Genomic DNA, 20,584 nt, shown 5'->3' on the forward strand with positions numbered 1-20,584 from the left:
CTGAGTAACTAAATAATACTGGCAGATTCAGTGCAGGCAGCACCAGTGGACTATATATATAATATAATTAATTATTTATATAATATATATTACAGCACAGCACCAGAGGTAGGCCCCAGCACAGAGGAGACAGTAGTACTACAAGTACACAGTTAGACTGTCCTCCTTGCTAGGGAGATCCCACCCTAAGCAGAGATGAGAACAGAGTACACAGCAGCACTGAGGGAGACAGCCCCAGCGAATAAAATAATTACAACACAGCACACCAGAGGTAGACTGCACAGAGGAGACAGTAGTACTACAAGTTCACAGTTAGACTACACAGCAGCACTGAGAGACAGCCCAAGCGAATAAAAAATATTGCGTTGAAGGTCAAGCTCAAGCTCAAGTTTAAGCCCCAGCAGCATCACCAACACACCCTCTCCCAACCCACTACTAGACTGGAGTGAAGATGGCGGGCGCAGCAGCAGCTTTTAAAGCCTCGCGAAATCCAGCGCAGGTAGATGACGTTCTGACTACGTGGACGGACCCGAGTCAGGCGGGAATCTCCAAGCACTGCTTGGAACCGGGCTCGGAATGATGATGTTCGTGGGGGCTCGGATCTCTGGAATCCGAGTCTGCACATCTCGGTACTTATGTAATATCTGGACTCCCGTTTTTCTTATGAGACCGCGTCCCCTCGTGGGGCTCGCTGCGCTCACCACACTATATAAAATCAACTCCATGCGTAGTTGGATAGTAGGGGTATGAAAAAATGGGTGCATTTAACATGGGAGTCCAGATAATACATAAGTACCCACATCTCTAATTTAAAGGCCTTAGGGGCAATTCAGCAACATGCCTGCAATCTTCAGCAGATATGTCCCAGATATGGCTTGTGCGATTGGCTTCTCAGATTGTTTGATGATATTTTATAACATATTGCTGAAATGTGCTGCAAAGCACAGTAACCAATCTGTGTGCAGCTGTTATTTGGTCACAGTTTGGAAAATGAAAGGTATCAATAAGCTGTTTGCTAATATGTTTGCTAATATGAAAATGTGTATGTTATTTGCTGCTATGCTTGCTGCACATATGTTGTTCTTCCGCTTTTGTATTAAAACCCCAACTGTGTAGTATTTCGTCTTATAGATAAAGCGTTTCCGATGGAAGAAAAGCAGTGTGCTGATAACTTAGATTAGCTGCTTCCCTCAGGCATGTGATGCTGTGTCTGGTTGGGCAATCTGTCTATTTCTGTGAACTAAAATGACCTAGAACAATTAGCTACGTAGCGTTAAGCAGTAGGTTGATGTACTTAATGAGCACGTAGAAATCAGATTTTGAAGGTGTAACTCAAAGGAGTCAGCTGTCATATTACTTTGTTCTGTGTATCGTACAATACTTGTCTTTGTGTTTATAATCTCCTGCCATGCAGCTTGGACACTTCAGTGCAATCCACTCAGCGAGCACATAGTGAAGATGTACAGTAGTATATGATAGATAATTCACATGCTAAGCATCTGCTAACTCTTCTCAGCAACAAAGGCGTGTATGGCTTTTATGTAACTCATATGGGACATTGCTATGATATTCATAACCCTCATCATGAGAAAGCAGATGCAAAGTGCAAAAGACCCCCCATTATGTCCAAAGAGATGGAAAACTAGTGAGAAGCCTTATGGAAATGCACTGACTGAACAGCTCTGATGGCCCCATGCAGCAATGATACTGTACGTCTTACTAGCACTGCAGCACATTTGTTTAGTATCATAATTACACTAATGGATATGTAGTTGGTTTTTAACATCACTTACCTCGATGGCAAGTTCTAGCAGCACGGATGGTAAAATGGTTAGCATCCAACCACTGAGGGTCAGATTTAGTAAGCCCAGGGCCGGCAACAGAAATCTTGGGGCCTTGTACACTGATATTTCTAGCCCCCCCCCCCCCCCCCCATCCCCACCTAGTTGAACACTCACATCAGTCCCTGCCCCATTGGAGCTTACAATCTATATTCCCTACCACATATACACACACACACACACACACAGACATTCTAGGGTTACTTTTTGTTGGGAGCCAATTAACCTACCAGTATATCATCTGCATGTACCATAAAATGTATTGCCAAATATTGCCATTGAAGAGACTTAAAAACAATTAAAAGCATGGTATACTGATTAGTATAAAAATGACAATAATGAATACACTGTCACTCACTGCAGAGCTGAGCTCCCGGTCCTCACCAAAATTTTTGCGGCTCCTTTTCTCTGTCCATCCACTTGCATAAAAGAATTCCAAGCAGGCAGGGTAGGCAGCAGCAGAGCATGGAACAGACAACCCGGGGTGCCGCACATGCTCAGTAAGCATGCAGGAGCCAGAGAGACGGCAGTGACCAGCGGGTACAGCTGGGCCACAGATAGTAGACAGCCGATTCAGTCTCCGAGCGGCTGCGGCCTGGTGCACACAGACGGCACGCAGAGTGAGACTCACAGTAGACAGCGAGATGGCTGGGCCGCAGGCGTCACTGACTCACAGCTAGGGGGGATGTATTAATATACATCGCCGCCCTTTGCCATGCCCCCGCCCTGATGCCAGCGCATATTTTCTAATATATGCATCTGGCATCGCAGTGTGGATACCTGTACTGTGGTGCACGGGGGGTCTCCGTCACCTCCCAGCCGCCTACTGCTCCCCTGCAGCCAGGACAGCTCAGCATGGCTGTCCCCGGCGCCTCCTCCCCCCTGCAGCCGGAAGGACGTCCGGCTGCCTTGCTAGGGGGAGGAGTGGTTTACCTTCCGGGGTCCAGGAGGACCTGCAAGAAGGTAAGCTGGAGGGAGGAGGAGAGGGGGGTCAGCGAGGCGGCGGGTTTGTGATGGAGGCAGCAAAAAGAAGCCCATAGGCTTCTATAGGGTATCGCCACCCAAAGGTGTTGATACCCTATAATGCGGCCGGGTTTTAATACAACTGGAGTTTTACAGCATTTTCAGCTTAATACATCTCGCCCCTAGTATGGTACAGGTACAGAGATGGATTAAGGCGTAAAACAGGGGGGGCCCTAGGGTCTAAAATTAAAATTGTGGAATTGTCAGTCACTAGAAAGAAAATTACTATTAGGTGGTAAATGTGAATGGTTCTTTCAGACTTGGATGGAATAATTCATATTTTATACAAAAAAATTAATGTATACTACTTTTAATCAAAAGACTTATATATTTGAAGCATAGTCCCAAAGGCTAGCACCCTCCTCCAGATATTGTTATGCCAAGGTGCATATACAATATAATAAATACAACCGCCAGTAAAGTTGTATATCCTACATGTTGGATTTAGTTGATCACCCCAACCTAGGAGTCGGCAAAATGGGAAGTCTCCCCAATAGATGTCAGATGAATGGGAAATCTGACTTTTAGCAACTGATCAGAAATAAAAAAACATTTTAGCTTCTGCAGCAATGATAAAAGGGAAACCTCAAAAGACAAACATTTTCAGGATAATAACTTCTATAATACATTGACTAATAACTTTATGTTGCCATGCAAACGTTTGTGGTTCTCGCTGCATGTGCATGGTCTATCATGAGCATGTGCAGGCCTCCTTTGCGAATGGCTTTGGCGACTTGTATAGTCGTGAGATGTTCGCAAACATCGGGGCGGGCTGGGGGTGGACGGGGGTCGCCCTTGGGAACACCCAGCTTTTTATGGGCATCCCCATGAATATGCTGGGCGTTCCCATGGGTTTGCGGAAGTGTCGATACCTGCCAGGGGTGGGTGGCCAATGGCACAGGACATCTGCCGCCCGCTCCATCTTTGTCCCGGTAGCCGCAAATAAAACTTTTATTTGCGATGGTAGGAGACCATCGAATGATTTCTTCTGCTGCGCAATGTTAAAGAGGGGAATCATCGGCGGCGGGTGGGGCAGTCGCTCATACAGGTGGCGGGCGGCATCTCTGGCCAACCAGAATCACCCCCAAATTGTATTTTAAAATATTATCATGCTGTATACAGTAGGAAGATATACTAAGAAATTGTATGTAAAGGATATTATTCCACTATCATGACAAGTATGATGTTAAACAAATATTTAACATTCTCCTCTGACAATTTAATTTTTCTAATTAAACTATGGAGCAAGCTTATGTAAGGGCTTCTCTGCAACTTGTATCCTGAATCACTTCATTGATTCTCTAGCGATAACCTAACTTGTGTGGAGTCATAAGGCTTTATAGGATTCAGATGCATGAAATGAGTTATCCTATGACTGAAATAAAATGAGTCTTATTGTGCAAAGTTGGCAAGCAGGCCCAAGTGTGGTGCATTGAGAACACAGGCTTTTCATCCAAACAAGGGCTGCTGTATTGCTTGTTGATCGTTTGTCAACATTTAAACTCTAATTGATTTGATTTCTTGTTTTGTAGATGCTATTTCACCAGGTCACTTGGATTGCTGTTCTCTGCATTCCCATGCTGAAATCACATGCTCTGCTGTCTGCAAACTTTGTCTGGGGTTTTGTTTTGTGACATGTCTGTAGCCATTCGGAAGAGAAGCTGGGAAGATCATGTAACCCAATGGATAGGATTGTCCTCTAACACGGTGGGCTGTGATAAGTTATGTTGCCATGGGCTTAAAGTAGATCATTTAAAGGCAGCTATGGAAGAGCATGGGGCAACGACAGAGGATCAAAGAGACAGACCTTCTTCTTTATCAGAGAGGGGTTACTTTGGAGAGGCTCCAGAACAAATCTGCAGAGAGGTAGATGAAAATGATAACCTAGATACAGAAGATAATCATGGTTCTCCCAACACCACCATGGAAACAGTGATCTCCTTGTCCTCCAGTGATAAAGAACAAAGCTTCGCAAATGAGGAACGATTGCAGTGTCAGGGGGGTGCTAGCTCTGTTGTTCCGAACTTGCCAAAAGAGGACATGAGCCAGGAATGTAACAAAAGTTTTGGAGTTAACAATGTCATTGTTGATGCAGAAGAAAACATTCATACAGAAGGAGAACATCTGGACACTGACAATGAAATCAAAGTAGAAAATGTTAATATTTTAGACGTAATAGGCATAAAAATTTCAGAAAAGGAAATCTGCACAAAAACAGATTTTGAGGAAATTGACATGACTGGTGAACATCTGCTGCACACCGCGAGAATCGCACAACAGAGAAGAAAATGTGATGCATCAAAGGATGGAAATGGACAAGCAGACTCTGATGTGGTGACTGATACACCAGCTGATAGCCTGTCTTCCTTTAATACTTCTCAATTGGAATCCCAAACAGGTCCAGAGCACTGTTGTGATGCACCTGTTCTCAGTGAAGATACCAACGCAGCTCTGCATAATATTGATCTCAAAAATGGTTTTTCAAATATAATAGAAGAAGGCTTGCAAGAAATATGTTCCACAGATTGCACCAAGCCTTTAAAACTCAAGGAGAGCTTTACTACTTCTGGAGACATATATGAGCAAGTTAGACTACGGAGAAAAAAGGTAAGGATCTCTTCTATTGTATTATATGTTTATGTGAAATTAGTGGATACATGACAAACTTCTTAAAACAAGATCCTCAACAAAAATGAGGTGAACATTTTAATATAAACACTGTGGCAAGGTTGACATTTGCCGCTTCTTATGTGGCTTTTTCTAGTAGCTATTAATGATGCCATTTTAAAGAGTGATATGGGCTACCATGGCAACCACAGTCACATGATGTAGTGAGCAGACAGGCTTTAAAACTTCCCTCTGACATGTCTTCACTGTGACTTCCTCCCTCCCCACACACCCGCCCCCCTGCTATCCCTTAACATACTCAAATATGAGAAAGTCTGCATGCCAACCATATTTTTTTTCCTCCAGGGTGGTTTTTAAAGGAGATAGTGTGATGTTTTTTGGGAGATTAATTTTTAAGAAGTTCTTAAAGTCCAAAGGAAAAGAAACATTTTTCCTAGAAGTTTCCACTATTTTTTAGTGCACTCATCAATTCCATACAGTAGGAGGCAGATTTTTTTTTTGTGGACTTACTATAGATCATCTGTGGAACAAACAACTTGAAAAATACCAAACCAGTGTGTCAGCAGGAACATTTACTATGTTGCCAAGATTCAATGGTGCTGGCATTTCCTCAGTTGTTTTAGATGGCTCTTCCTTAAAACTGCAGTTGTTGTTATACAGTATATAATTATGAGATTTGTGCTATCTAAAGAAATTACTAAATTTTCTTTGATTTCTCAAACTGCTTTTTATCTTTGAGACATTTACATTTATAAACCATGTGTTTGGGAGTGCCCTCAGTTAGGCACCCCTTTTGGTGGTTGGCAGGCCAACCATCAGGGGGGGTCTGCAGGGACTCCAGTCCGGGATCCAGAGAGAAAGGGGGCCCTGGACTGGTCTAGCAGGTATAATTTTTCAAAAACAAAGCAAAAAGAGTAGTGAAGCGCTAAAAAGATGTGATGATTTGGGTATCACAATTATACGTTTTTATTATATTAAAATGTTTATCTAATAATCACTGTAAAAAATACATAATTTTTCAAAAACAAAGTTCACAATTACCTTGATAATAATGTAGAGGTTGAGTAGTGTGGCCAGTGCTGTGGACATCGGATGTCTCACCAGGCAAGCCAGGGGTTCAAGTAGGGGAAAGGGGGCCCTGCCTATTTCGCCAGTCCTGGGTCCCACAATTTCTGATGGCTATCCTGGTGGTGGTCCAAATGCACACGTGCCTATATTTAAGAGGTATTCAGAGTGCAAAATTGACTTGACATTTCACATTTTAATGTACCATGAGTGTTTTATGGTTATAATTGGTACTTCTACCTATTATGTCTGCAAAAGTGCATCTAATACCCCTTTCACATCGCCGACACGTTTTAAAAAACGGTATTTTAAAACGGTAATTAAAACGGGTCAGAGCCTTAACATTGCCGCAGATTACCGTTTTAAATACCGGTTAAGTCTCATTCAACATAGCAGTCAAACCGTTTCAACCCGAACACGTTTCAAGCCAGAGTGTCAACATTGCCTGGGGACAGCCTATCACTGCTCTGTAGCTTGTGTTGTTTGCCTGAAATACCGTTTCAGACACATTGTACACATTCACATTGCTCAAAAAACGGCAAGGAACCGTGTAGGACTCTGCTTTTTACACGGTTCGAAATACCAGTTAACTTTAAACGGTAAATCGGCTCTGGTGCATTCACAGTGCAGGCTTAAACGTTTTAAAATGAAAAAAATCGACAATTTACCGTTTTAAAAGTGCGATGTGAAAGGGGTATAAGTTCCCCGTAGGAATGCATTTAGCTGATGTTTGATTTGTATTCTTAATTCTTATTCATGAAGTGTTGAAGACAGTTTCCATCAGACTTATACAGGGTCATGTTAAAGCTGACAATATATTATTATTATTATTATTATTATTATTATTATTATTATTATTATTGTAAGGCACAACGGAATAGGCTGCGCTATGTTAATAAATAAATATATAAATTACTATTAATAATGATGATAAATATTATTATGGGGCACCTGTTGGGGCTAATTCAGAGTAGGAATCAAAGCAAAAACAGTAGTAACTTTGCAAAACATTTAACAATGGAAGTGGTGCAAATAGTTCTTATTTATGTTTGCATGCAGGGTAAATACTGGCTGCTTCTGCATGTACTGTAGCTCACAAATACTGTGCAGCTTTATATGTATTCTGTGATTTAGATTTGAGTTTGGACAAACACTTCCCAAATCTAAATCTCTGCACATTTTACATCTGCCCCACATCCCGTGCAAAATGGTTTGGCCATGTGTAACAGTACTTGTTTTCTTTTATTTGCCCCTGCTCCGAATCAGGCACCTTTCGGTCTATTTATGAAGTGATAGGTTGTAAAAAACAGCACTTCTGATTATGCTTACAGTATACCTGACATTTAAAAGTATACTGCTTTTAGTATTCAGTTGTGCATGCAGGCGGGGAGGGGGGTTCTGAACACCTCTCTTTGGCCCAGGGGGTATGTGTGTAATTTGTATGCATGCATATACACACACACACGGGACAGTTAGTAGGTACAGATGGGGCAGGCCTCCCCTTTGCTGGCGAATCGCCAGAACGTCACCGCTGGCGATCCGCCAGCAGCCTACCTCACCATCTGACTGAGACGCACGTGCTCAATCTCCGTGGCGGGGCAACGGGAACCCAGTCCGTCTCCGCTTCAGGGAGACGGACAGGGTTAGGGGGGGGGGGGTGCGGGCAGGCGGCGGGGACCCTGGGTGACCGCCGACAAGCCGGCAGTGACCCGGGGGAAGCGCTGGAGGCGCCGTCGGAAGGGGATGCGCGCGCCTCTCGTGCGCGCACGTCCCCATCTTGCTATAGAGATGGCGCTGGCGGGGGATGGCGGATGGCGTCGCCATCGCCATCCCCTGCAAAGATGGGACCTGCCCCATCTGTATGATATAATGAGTATGATATAATGAGTATGCCAAAAGTGTCCTATTGTACATAATAGTCACCAGGAGAGATATGCGATTTAGATAACCGACATATTCATATTATGGGGTTTATTGCAACAGAAGATGACATACAGGCTGCATATGTGTCTGTTTTCTTTGCTATTAAAAGACAGCTATTTAATTGTCTGCATCTTACTGCAACAGTCATGGCTAGTTCAAAGAACAGTCTTCTTTATTTATATCCAAGTAATTAGATAGTCTTTTTATTATTTCAAAATATAAACCAGCATTTTATCTATGAATAATGATATCACCTGTCAACGCAGTTTATGAATATTTCCTTCAAAAACAGATAACTGCTGGGAAAGTTCTTGTGCTGTGTCATGGAAATTACATTTGTCTGTTGCCTGTTTCCAATCTACGGTATATCTTTGTTTTCAATAAAAATAAAATCTAGAAAACCTGATCAGATTCACAAAGCAATTCCCTTTGTCATGGGGATCATTTATTTATTTTTTATCTGGTTGCTCCTTGCACACTGAGCATACCTCCCATCATCTTTAGAAGAGGGAGCCGCGCGCGCATCAGAAATGAGGGCGTGTCATATGCAAATGAGGGCAACATCGGGCCACGCCCACATTTGTCACCCTCTGCGTCACTGAATAGATGCTGTGCGCATGTGCTCAGCATCTATTCCCTTCAGTCTGGGGGGACTCCGACCTGCCCCCCCCCCCCCCCCCCTCACCACCAGAGGACACTGCCGGACCGGGGCGGGGGGCAGAACCATCCCAAAAAAAACGGGGCTGTTGGGAGGTATGCATTGAGCATCCTTTTGACTAGCTATGTCTTGTAATATGGCAAGATTCAAAAAGAGAAGAGAAAAGAAACTCTTTTTTGCTGGGGCACTACTTACTAAATCTATACAATGTTTAAAATATTTTATTCAATTTTGATAAAAAAAACATACATCACATATAACTAAGACAAACATACAGTGCGAGATTAGTTTGTGCTACTAATATATACGTTTTATCTATGTGTGTAGCATAAAAATCAAGTAGAATGAACCGTGCTAGGCGAAGAATTGTACATTAGAATTCAAGGAGATATGGGTAAAAAAATTGTATTACCACTTTAATACATCTCTAACTTATTAAAGTGGTAATACAATTTTTTTACAGATATCTCCTTGAATTCTAATGTACAATTCTTCGCCTAGCACGGTTCATTCTACTTGATTTTTATGCTACACACATAGATAAAACGTATATATTAGTAGCACAAACTAATCTCGCACTGTATGTTTGTCTTAGTTATATGTGATGTATGTTTTTTTATCAAAATTGAATAAAATATTTTAAACATTGTATAGATTTAGTAAGTAGTGCCCCAGCAAAAAAGAGTTTCTTTTCTCTTCTCTTTTTGAATATTTAATTTAAACTCTATGGGAGCACCGCCAGACATGTTATTTAGTTTATAAAATAATCCTGTATAACATGGTTAGGGTCTCCATAAATTAATAGGATATACCCTTATTTTTCTAAAAATTCTGGCTGAATGAAATTGTTTTAGCCTGTGCATAGTAACAATCCCCCCCTTTTTTGCACTAATATGGCAAGATTATCAATTTGTGTACTATTTATCATGAAAAGTTTAATTTTATTACACATTTTCATGGTATTCTACCAACTTAGATACACATAATTTCTCTTAAGGAATTTGTTAATGATGTTACATTTTTTTCTAACCCACTACCAAAAAAAAGTCTACCAAAAGAACATAATACTGAAACAATAATTACTATAGAACTTGAAAAAAAAAAAAAAAAGGAAATCTGAATATACCTGTTCCTCAGTTGCATGATTGTTGCCTGGAAACAGACTGCTAAGTTCTGGGTTGCATATGCTGTGTGCGACCAGAACCAGGGAAGCTATTGCATTGGAACACTTCTGTATTGCATGGAAACATACTATGCATCTATCATTCCTTGTTTATTCAGGTGTTACAGGAGCAGCGATCGCTGCGGCTGTCTCTCTTTCCATTGGTCCAGCACTGAATAAAACAACACAGCACCCTCGTCTAAGTGTTGGTTACATTGCCTGCTTAATCTGCTCACATTTTTCTGACTCCTATGCGGTCTTAAACTGCTTACACATTAGACGACACCAAAAACATTGCAATGTCATCAACAATTTCCCTTGAACTGCCTGTAACTCCCTGACAAATGATGTAGTGCATACACAAGAAAAAACTTTATAAATGATGTTGTTCAGTGGCCACAACCAGGAGTATGCGGTCATTGACGATTGTACAAATGACAGAGGGGTCATTAGTGATCCCAGGGGAGTATGCATTGGTAATGGTATAGTGTGTAGATACTAGATGATATGCACATAAATATTGTCATTAATATTATTATCGTGCATATACATTTAAGAAATTGTCTAACATATACCCAGCTATAGGACAGTTAGGGGCTTATCATGTAAATTGATACAAATAGATTTGGATGCATATGCTTATGCGACTTTTAGGAGGTATACCTCTTGTGGGTTGGGTACCGGATCCCGGGGCTGAGAATGCTGGTGGTAAGAAGACTGACCTTCACATCCAAATGGCCATGATCCCAATAGATCTAGGGTAAGAATTGTAACCTTCTCCCCTATCTCCAATTAACCATAACCCTCCTTTCCTGCAGCCTATTTCTAACTGTCCCTCCATGCAGCTTAACTCAAACCTCCCCTCCTGCAGCCGGGTGTGGTGCAGGGGTCGGACAGTCGGGATCCCGACAGTCATTAGCCCGACGTCGGGATCCCGACTGTCCAAACACAGCATGGTGATCACAAGTAAGCCCCTTGCGGGCTCGCTGCGCTCGCCACGCTGCGGGCACGGTGGCTCGCTACGCTCGCCAACTGTTCTAATTTCCCTCTATGGGGGTCGTGGACCCGCACAAGGAAAAATAGCAAGTGGCCGTCGGGAACCCGGCTGTCGGTGTTTTGACAGTCGGGATCCCGACGTCTGGTAAATGCCTGTCGGGATCCCAACTGTCGGGACCCCGTCCGGCACCCCTGCAGCATAATCCTCCCTCACTGTGGCCGAACCCTGACTCCCCCCTCCAACCTAACATTCCACTGATACTTATATCCAGCATTTCAGCTGCCTGGGTTCCTCCATTGGTATTTTAGGAGGTGTCAGGATTCTGGCATTGGTCTTCCATACACCGGCATCCTGAGCACTGGGATGCCAACCTCATCTCACCTCCTGCAGGTGCTGGTGGGATGCCTGGTATAATATACGAATGATGATCAGCAGAACTATCTAATCGATTCTGATTGATATATACTCCATCCAGTTGACAGGATTTTAATTCGGAGCTATATTATATGAAATCGGGGCAACTATTTGCATTACTTGAATGGGAACGCTATTTGGTCTACTGCCGAAAATAAGATTACCATTGGAATTTTAAAGTACAAAATTAACAGATGTTTTTATTTAATCGAACTCAACATTTAATTCATTTTAATTTAATATAATTCATTTTTGTTTCTGTTTAGTCAGATTTTTTTTATTTCCATTTTTATAATGAAATGTGACTTTTATTAATAACTGTCAAAATATTTCTCATTATTGTGTATGTGAAATTTGTACTCAAATAGGGAAAATACTTTGGAACACTGTCAGCCTCATCTGTATGCTGTAGCTATGCGGTTCCTAAAGTCTAGTCTATGTCGGACATTAGCCTAGCACACATTCTTCTGGTTTGGTGTACAGTGTGTATGCTTTAAATTAATTGAGGCTTTTCCATTGAGCATTTTCGTCCTTTACTAAGATATCCCCTGAATGTTTAGGTAGTATCTCCTATTGGCTCTACAGAAAATATATAACCATTGCACCAGTCTCTGCCACAATGGAGCTTGCAATCCATGGGCCTAGTTCAATATCACTCGCTAAGCAGCGGTCCTTCGTTGATTAGGGAGCGGCTTAATGCCACCAATACGAACACCTGCCCCACCGCCATTTCCCTTCGGTAACATGCAAAGGGATGTATTATTTATGAACGCCTGGGCGAAGATGGGGCAGGTGGCTGATGTCTTGTGACATCAGCCACCTGACCCCGGCAGGCATCAGCACTCCCGCGTACCGATGGGAAAGCCCAGCCTCCCTGCAGCTAACAGCCCGGCGAGCTACACTGTGTAACTCGCCGAAGCCATTCCTTCTCAGGGGTTGCACATGCGCAGAAATGTGCATGCGCAAACCCAAACATCAGGGCTCGATTCGATTTAAGATCACTGTGAGCGACCCTGAATTGGCCCCCATATTCCCTACAAAATGTACACACTAGGGTTAAGTTTTAAATAACCTACCATAATATGTTTTGGGTTTGAGAAGAAACCGGAGCACCAGGAGGAAATCCACAAGCTTGGGGAGAATATACAAATATTGTATATAATAAAATATTTCTTGTTTTATTTTATTTTTTTAACATGGCTGTTTTTGAAACAATATTATTTATCATGGTATTAGATTTGTTTCCCTTTGCATATGTTTGCCTGCCAATATCTTCTGATGGATGCTGGAACAGATTTTCATACTTTGGCAGTCATGTTTAAGCTTTATTTACTTTTAATGAAGCACAGAAGTGTACGGCCCAATCAATAAGAACTATTGTGAGAGAGTCTAAGTTTAGGTCTTGTGTAGAAATACTGATAGATTGTGTGCTGAGAGAATAGTTCTTTTTATCTTAATTAAAATAAAGCAGTTGTATTTGTTATATTACTTTGGAGACAAGGATCTGTAGAAAAATAATAAAAAAATAATAAAAAAATAATAAAACAGACAGAGGTAGAATTGTTAATGACACATCACAGGAGTCAGTTGTCAAATGACATCAAGGAAATTGTACATATAAACAAAGAACAAAAATAGACCTTATACTTTGAAATGAGCGCCTTTAATATTTTTATTATTATTACCAGTTTCTTATATAGCGCTCACATATACCGCAGAGCTTTACAGAGAATATTTGAACATTTACATCAATTCCTGTCCCAGGAATGATGTGAATCAATATTCCGTACCACATGCACACACATTCATTCTAGGGTTAATTTTGTTGGGAGCATAGGCGAATCTAGGGGGTGGTCTGGGGCACATTTTGTTGATGAGGGATGGGGCATTCCAATGAGCCCAGCCCCGTGTCTCTAGCCCCCTGGAAACCGGAGATACTGCCAGGCAAAGATGGAACGTTTTCCCTATAGGATAACATGGGACCCGTTAATTCCGACCCCCACCCAGTTCAAAGGCTACCAGTTCCCCCTTCGGCATCACTGAAGCTCGAGGTTGATCTCAGTCGAACCCAAATCACTGGGCCTTCAATCTGATACCAGGCTGGATCCATATGGGTTAATTGGTTCCAGGGATATTGAGGTTAAACCATTTTTTTTTTCATTTCTTAAATGTAATTTCATGACTGTTTATGTTGTTTGAGGGCAGGTTTCTCTGGAACCAAATAGCCCAGTTTCATGGGATCAAAATCATTCGAAGCCAACTCAAAAGTTCTTCAATATGATACTGGTCTCATGTAAATGGGTCAGTTGGTTCTGAAGATATAGCTGGTTGGTTAAAGGGGGGGAAGGGAGAGGGGAGTGGTTGTTTCTCCCCCTCACACCAGAAAATGCAGGGACTAGGCTGGTGTACTGTATAAGGGGTCAGCATGGGAATGTCCCTGCATGATCCTGGGACCATATTCCCGGGTAAATCCCTGCATTTTCTGTTGTGCAAGGGGTATTATTTCAAACAGCCGTGACCTGCAGTGCTCTGAATACAGCCGGGCAGCCCCCTGCTCTCTGCCCAGCTGTCAATGGCTGTCACCTCTGCAGCTTCCGCTCCAATTCTTCTCCCCGCTTTCACCTCAGCCCGCTGCACTGATCTCCATCTCTTCCTGCAGCAGCAGTGAAGGCTCATATAAAAATTTACAGTAAGTGGCACTTTTGGGGGCATTGATTAAGGGACGCTACAAGTGGCGGTATGTGGGGGCATTACGCATAATGTGTGGCTTAATGTGTAAGGGGCATTATGGTGTGCAGCATCATGTGTAAGGGGCATTATGTGTGCAGCATCATGTGTAATGGGTACTATGGTGCGTGGCATCATGTTTAATAGTTTCTATGGTGTGCGGCATCATGTGTAATGGGTACTATGGTGTGCGGCATCATGTGTAATGGGTACTATGGTGTGTGGCATCATGTGTAATGGGTACTATGGTGCCAACAAGCAAGAACCCCCTAGCAATGAGCACGTAGGTAAGCAACACTTATGTGGCAAATATGTAATGGGCATTATGGTTCGTTATATAGTATGTAATGGGCATCATGATGTGTGGCACAATGTGTAATGGGCATTATGGTGTGTGGCCTTATTTGTAATTGGCATTATGGCGTGTGGCTTTATGTGTAATGGGTATTACGGAGTTTGCTAAAATGTGTAATGGGCATTACTGTGTATGGTCTAAAGTGTAATACCACACCCCTTTTTGTTATGCCACGCCTCCTTCCCATGAGGCCACGCCCCATTTTTTACACCGCGCAAAGGTCCCCCTTCTATTATTTCTAAGTCTGGGACCACCCATTACCATAATTCTAGATTCGCCTATGGTTGGGAGCCAATTAACCTACCAGTATATTTTTGAATTGTGGAAATGCTGCCATATACCATCTTTGCTTGTATCAGGTTATTTGGCTTATTAGACACTGCAACTGTTTTGGCCTTTTTTAAAACACTTGCTAGATACTTTAGTTGTACGCCATAAGCTTGTTGCCTGGCACACTTGTGGCATGCCATACAGTATTATTCACATGCTCTGGGTGATGTATTTACACTCTGGCACTTCAGTACTATGTTTTGCGAGAAGCTTCTACAGTACTGAGCAACGAGCTGATGAGAGGTGTAAGTAGAAGGGTGGTTTTATATTTGTGCTGCATCAATGACTTCATAGATTGGTGGTTGTGTGGGTGTTGAGGGACTCAGTCTGTTGGGTGTGTTCTGCATCTGTCAGCTATTATGAGGGATGTGTTGTTAGTTTTTTCATGTCCTAGATTTCCTTCCAATCTCAAATATGTTTAGAAAATGTGTGTGTGTGTGCAGTGGCAGAACTCTGGAAGGCAATGGAGTCATCTGCCGCCGGGCTCCTGCTCTCAAGGGGGCACCCCTCCTCCTCTGCAAATTGAAATCCATTAATTGAAAGCCATTGAAATAGCATCTGTGGCTGAGTTCTGAAATATATACAGTATATGTGTTCTTTCTCTCTACATATATAAATAGATATATATTTTATAAGAGACGTGTGTGTGTGTGTGTGTGTGTGTGTATATGGTTGTGTGTGGATGTGTGTGTGGATGTGTTGGGGGCACCAATATATATCTTGCCTCCGGGCAACTGGGATGAACTTATGCCACTGTGTGTGTGTGTTGTGTGTGTGTGTGTGTGTGTGGGGGGGGGGGGGGGTGAAATCAGAATAGGAGTAGTGGCAGCGTCACTCTGCAGGTGCTGTTAAAAAAAACATCAAATTCTGATTTGTACTGTAGCAAGGTGGATAAGCCAAAGGGGCAGATGTATTAAGCCTGGTGAAGTTATAAAGTGGTCATAAGTGGAAGGTGATAGCCAATCAGCTAGTAACTGTCATTTTCCAAACCCAGTCTGTAACTTAACAGTTGGGAGCCGATTGGCTGCTGAATTATCACCTTCCACTTAATCACCTTCCTTCAAACCACTACTTGACATCATATATAGAAAGCCCATTTCAGATAAAGAATCACTCCGAAGGGTATATTTATGGAGAGAACAATTTTCAGTGCGTACTATAAAGTGATTAAATGTGTCATGGGCTAAAGCACACATTTACTAACTACCGTATATACTCGAGTATAAGTTGACCCGAATATAACCCGAGGGACCTAATTTTACAACAAAAAACTAGGAAAACTTATTGACTCAAGTGGGACCCTCACTTGAGTATAAGCCGAGGGAGGCTTTTTCAGCATAATTTTTTTTCTGAAAAAGTAGGCTTATACTCGAGTATATATGGTAATTCTTTTTTTATATTTATTTTTCAGTTTTAGTAAATGTGTGTTTTAGCCCTGGAAACACATAATCTATATATAGAGCTTTTCAGGGAGTGTAAATGGCAAAAAAAAATGTATGAAAATTGACATCTACTAAATAAACTTTTACTAATCCCAAGCATGGCTGCCATCACCAATTTTGGGGCCCGGGACTCATTTCCAGTCCGGGCCCCGGCTCCCCCCTCCTCACTTGACTTACCGTAACCTGGCTCCTGCTCTCCTGGATCCTGATCTCCTCTTCCACTGAGCTGCAGCCCGAAGGTCCTCAGGATGCCAGTGGCTAATTAAAATGCAGCACTGGTTGGTGAGCAATCAGTGCTCGCCTACTGGCAGCTGCTCTGATTGGCTGCCGGTACGCATGCATTGATTGTCTCAAAAGCCAGTGGAGCATTTTATTTGGCCGCTGGCATCCTGGGTTGAATAAGCCTGCACTTTGGAACCTGCTTTGTTCATTGCACTGAGCGCAGTGGAGGCAGTCGGGCGGGGCGGGGGGTTGCGGTGGGAAAAATGAGCTGCTTGGGCCCTTCCAGGGGCTGGTGTCCAGGACAGCTGTACCCACAGCACCCCCCTATTGGCGGCCCTGGTCCCAACATATTAATCAAATCAGCACTCAGTCCTGTCCGGCAGTTACAATTTCATGTCAGCAGTCCCAATTTCATGTCGGTAAGTGTTTTTTGTTTTTGTTATGTGGAATATAACCCAGATACTTAAGTCCCAAAGTAATAGTCATCTGTCACCACAGACTGATGTTCTTGTGTAATTATGTAAACTGTTGTGGAGAAATTTCAGGCAACTACAGCATTTGTTGTGATGTTCCTGTTATACAGTACATTTTTAATAATCCTCATGTTGTAAAATAAAAATACACTTATACCAATATTTACTACAGAATGAATGCTTAAAAAAAATGGATATAAAATGTGTTTACTGTTCTTTGGCTTTCTAATTACTGTATGGTCCAGGTGTAATAAGCTTGAAAAAGTGATAAAATGGAGAGTGATACACAGCCAGCCAATCAGCACCTACCTGCCATGTCATAGGCTGTGTTTGAAAAATGACAGGCAGGAGCTGATTGGTTGGAGGTTTATCACTCTCCATTTTATCACTTTCCAAAGCTTATTACAGCGGACCCTATGTCTGTTGAAGCCTGTGCAGAAAAAAAAAAAAAAGTAAACTATTCTGTTCTCACAGTGGTAGGGTGCAAATTGTCATCCATATGTTATGTAAGAGAAGTGCATGAAAAAGTTTCTAGGCCCCAGAAAAGTTTGTAAGTAGAATCATATAGAAGGACATTAGTGGGGAAAACAAAAATAATAGACTCTTGTAAAAAGTGTCAACTGGCTGATTTGAACTTTAAATTAAAAAAAAAGTAAAAAGAATGTAAAAAGCTTAACAATTTTGTTTAAATAAAGGAATTAAAGAAAAATGCCCCCCAAAAGAAAGTAATTTGATGTGCACAATCTAAGATGTTTTGGGGAAATTTGAAACCATTATTTTTTCTACTCATAAAATTGACATGTTTGTCTAATTACTGTAAGTTAATTGAAAACTTTCTAAATGCCTTATAATTAGTCATTAGTTGGTCAAAGGTTTTCTGCTCGGTATGCCAACATTTGAACCTTAAATAAGCCTTTTTCCCTAAAATCTTTCACCTCGCCTTTCACCTCAATAAGGTGCGAAAAGAAAAATGTGATTTACTCCAACTGGTTCAGTGTGAATTTCTAAATGAAAATGCAATGCAATTTTGTGGAGAAAATGGCAAATCGCACCTCGTAACTTGTACCTACCTGGATTGACCCCAGAGAGTGGAGACTGCAATTCTGTGAACAATGATTCCATACACAAAATGGCTACCTTCTCTGTAGAGGTGTCCTAAACTTTAAACATGACACATTTTGAAAACTATTTTTTATTTTTTGTATCTTTTTATTATTTAATCTTAATTACTAATGCATTCAAATGATTTATTACGCTTTCATCAACCCCCACCCCCCTTTCTTGGAAAATAACATATATTTTCAAGATAACATATAACTTCAAGATGTATGTCCTAGGAGTGTGTGCCAGAACGATGTAATAATACATAACCTTAAAGGACATTTACCATCCATACATTTTTGGCAGCATGCATTTAGAATTTTCAACAGCTGCCAAGATTCTGTAGACCATTACTCTACATCATTTTCAAAGCCCATAAATGGGAATAGCTCTATTACTGTGTTTTGTTTATGACCACATACAAGGTTATCACAGTCCCTATGGTTAGGAAACCATGTTATTCTTACTCCTGGAAGGAGTAATATAACAGCAGAATACTCCACATTCAGTACGCATCACTGACATTCTCTGACTTATGCTATACAAACCTCAGTCTATACATTTCTTGCTGATGTTGAAACATACATTGCATCTTGGTGAAACCATGTTTTTTTTTTTTTTAGGGATCTATTTATCAAAGGCATAAGGTGTGGTGTGTACGCACAGTGCGAGTACCGGGCGATGTGATCCCGACGCGAACAGATCGCATCAGGATTGCATCGCACAGCATGCATGTGATCTGCATACAACTTTGACTATATACAGTAGTACAGATGTATACTATATAGTCAATGCAGCCAAGACTTTCTGCTTGCCATACGTGAACGTGCATCGGGATCGCAAGGGTTAAAAACCCATGCGATCCCGATGAGATTTTGACTAGATACTCAAAACCTCATGCAGATTGTACCCGTGTGTACACACCATTAAACCTGAAAAGATGGGAAGCTGATTTTTTCGTCTGTTACTTAATGTATTCATTAAAGCCCTCCTTTCTGATGAAGGCTATCCTATAGCTTTCACTGAGGAAATTCTGCAAAGCAATGGGAAGCTCATAAATCAGTGCTCTCTTACATATTCTTATTATTGTTATTATTAGGGTTCATCCTTTTTCCTTTTTTCCCTGTTTTTAGATATTGTACTTTATAACTGCTTTTATTTAAATATATTTGTGGGCTCTAGAACCATAAGTCCATGTTCAATCTTCCAGTTTCTTTGCACATGTGGGAGCTAATGCTTAACATACAATGCTACATTTCTCTGGCCGACATGTCCGATATCTGTAGTATGGTCAGATAATTGCATCGTGTATACAGGCAAATACGTATCGATTGGTTGGACATGCTGGAATGTCCAGCACGTCCCTCTATTTGATATTTTAATTGTCATGTCAGTTGCATTGGGCAATGTATGTCCAACTGCGACCAACTAATGGACATTTCCAAGCGAAGGAATGGGGAAGGACTCTTCCCCGGGGGTGGCATGCTTATATCGGGTGACCTACACTGTGAAAGATCTCATAGTCTATGTTCTGAAATATGTCTGCACTGTGAGAGAGAATGTCATTCAGTCTGAGAGGCATTTTATCAGGCCTTGTATAGTTGTATGCCTGGCATAAGCCATCTTATGCAGGTGCTCAATGGCACTATTCTTATAACTGCTGACCAGTGCCAGTTACAATGCCATCTGCAATTAAAAAAAATGGATTTGTAACCATAAAATAAGTAGAATTTTCTACATATATAGAGCGCAGGATGTAATGACGACCAAATTCATTTGTGGGATTCTGACCAAACTCAAATAATTTTTTAAAGGGACAAAACCATTCCTTGTAAGTGATTGCCCCTTTAAAAAAACAACCGAGTTCAGCCAGCATCCCGCACAGCTGCCGAAGATGGCATTACATTCCATGCATAGATGGGATTGTGTTTAATATTTATTTATTTTATTTATGAACAGTTTCTTATATAGCGCAGCATATTCCATTGCTCTTTACAGTGATACAACAAACTGGGTATTTACAGACAAACAACAAACGAAAGAAAAAAGTCCCAAGGCGCTACTCAGCACTTTCTGCCAAGCCTTCAAATTAGGACCACCACGCAGTCCTTTCCAATGACAATTTTTCCAAGAAATCAGGCACACGGCGATGATGTTTGTTCCTACACCAATGTTTTCTTTTTGAAAGAGATCTCGTTCTCTCGTGACCAGATATATATGTCA

General features: G+C 41.7%; 1 protein-coding gene and 1 long non-coding RNA gene across 3 annotated transcripts in view; both read left to right on the top strand.

Annotated features, from left to right (window-relative positions):
• The window catches only part of LOC146026234 (uncharacterized), a 484,129-nt gene that overhangs the window by 80,638 nt on the left and 382,907 nt on the right, over positions 1–20,584 (top strand). The gene's annotated exons all lie outside the window — the stretch shown is intronic.
• Positions 1–20,584, top strand: part of DLC1 (DLC1 Rho GTPase activating protein) — a 377,085-nt gene that overhangs the window by 22,679 nt on the left and 333,822 nt on the right. For both annotated transcript variants that reach the window (XM_083170037.1, XM_083170028.1), the window contains exon 2: positions 4,397–5,471. In XM_083170037.1, coding sequence (XP_083026163.1) covers positions 4,455–5,471 — 1,017 coding nt within the window. In that variant the 5' untranslated portion in view covers positions 4,397–4,454. The remainder of the gene's footprint in view (positions 1–4,396; positions 5,472–20,584) is intronic.

Source organism: Crinia signifera, chromosome 1 (genome assembly GCF_055691185.1).
Source record: "Crinia signifera chromosome 1, ASM5569118v1, whole genome shotgun sequence".
NCBI classification, from domain to species: domain Eukaryota; kingdom Metazoa; phylum Chordata; class Amphibia; order Anura; family Myobatrachidae; genus Crinia; species Crinia signifera.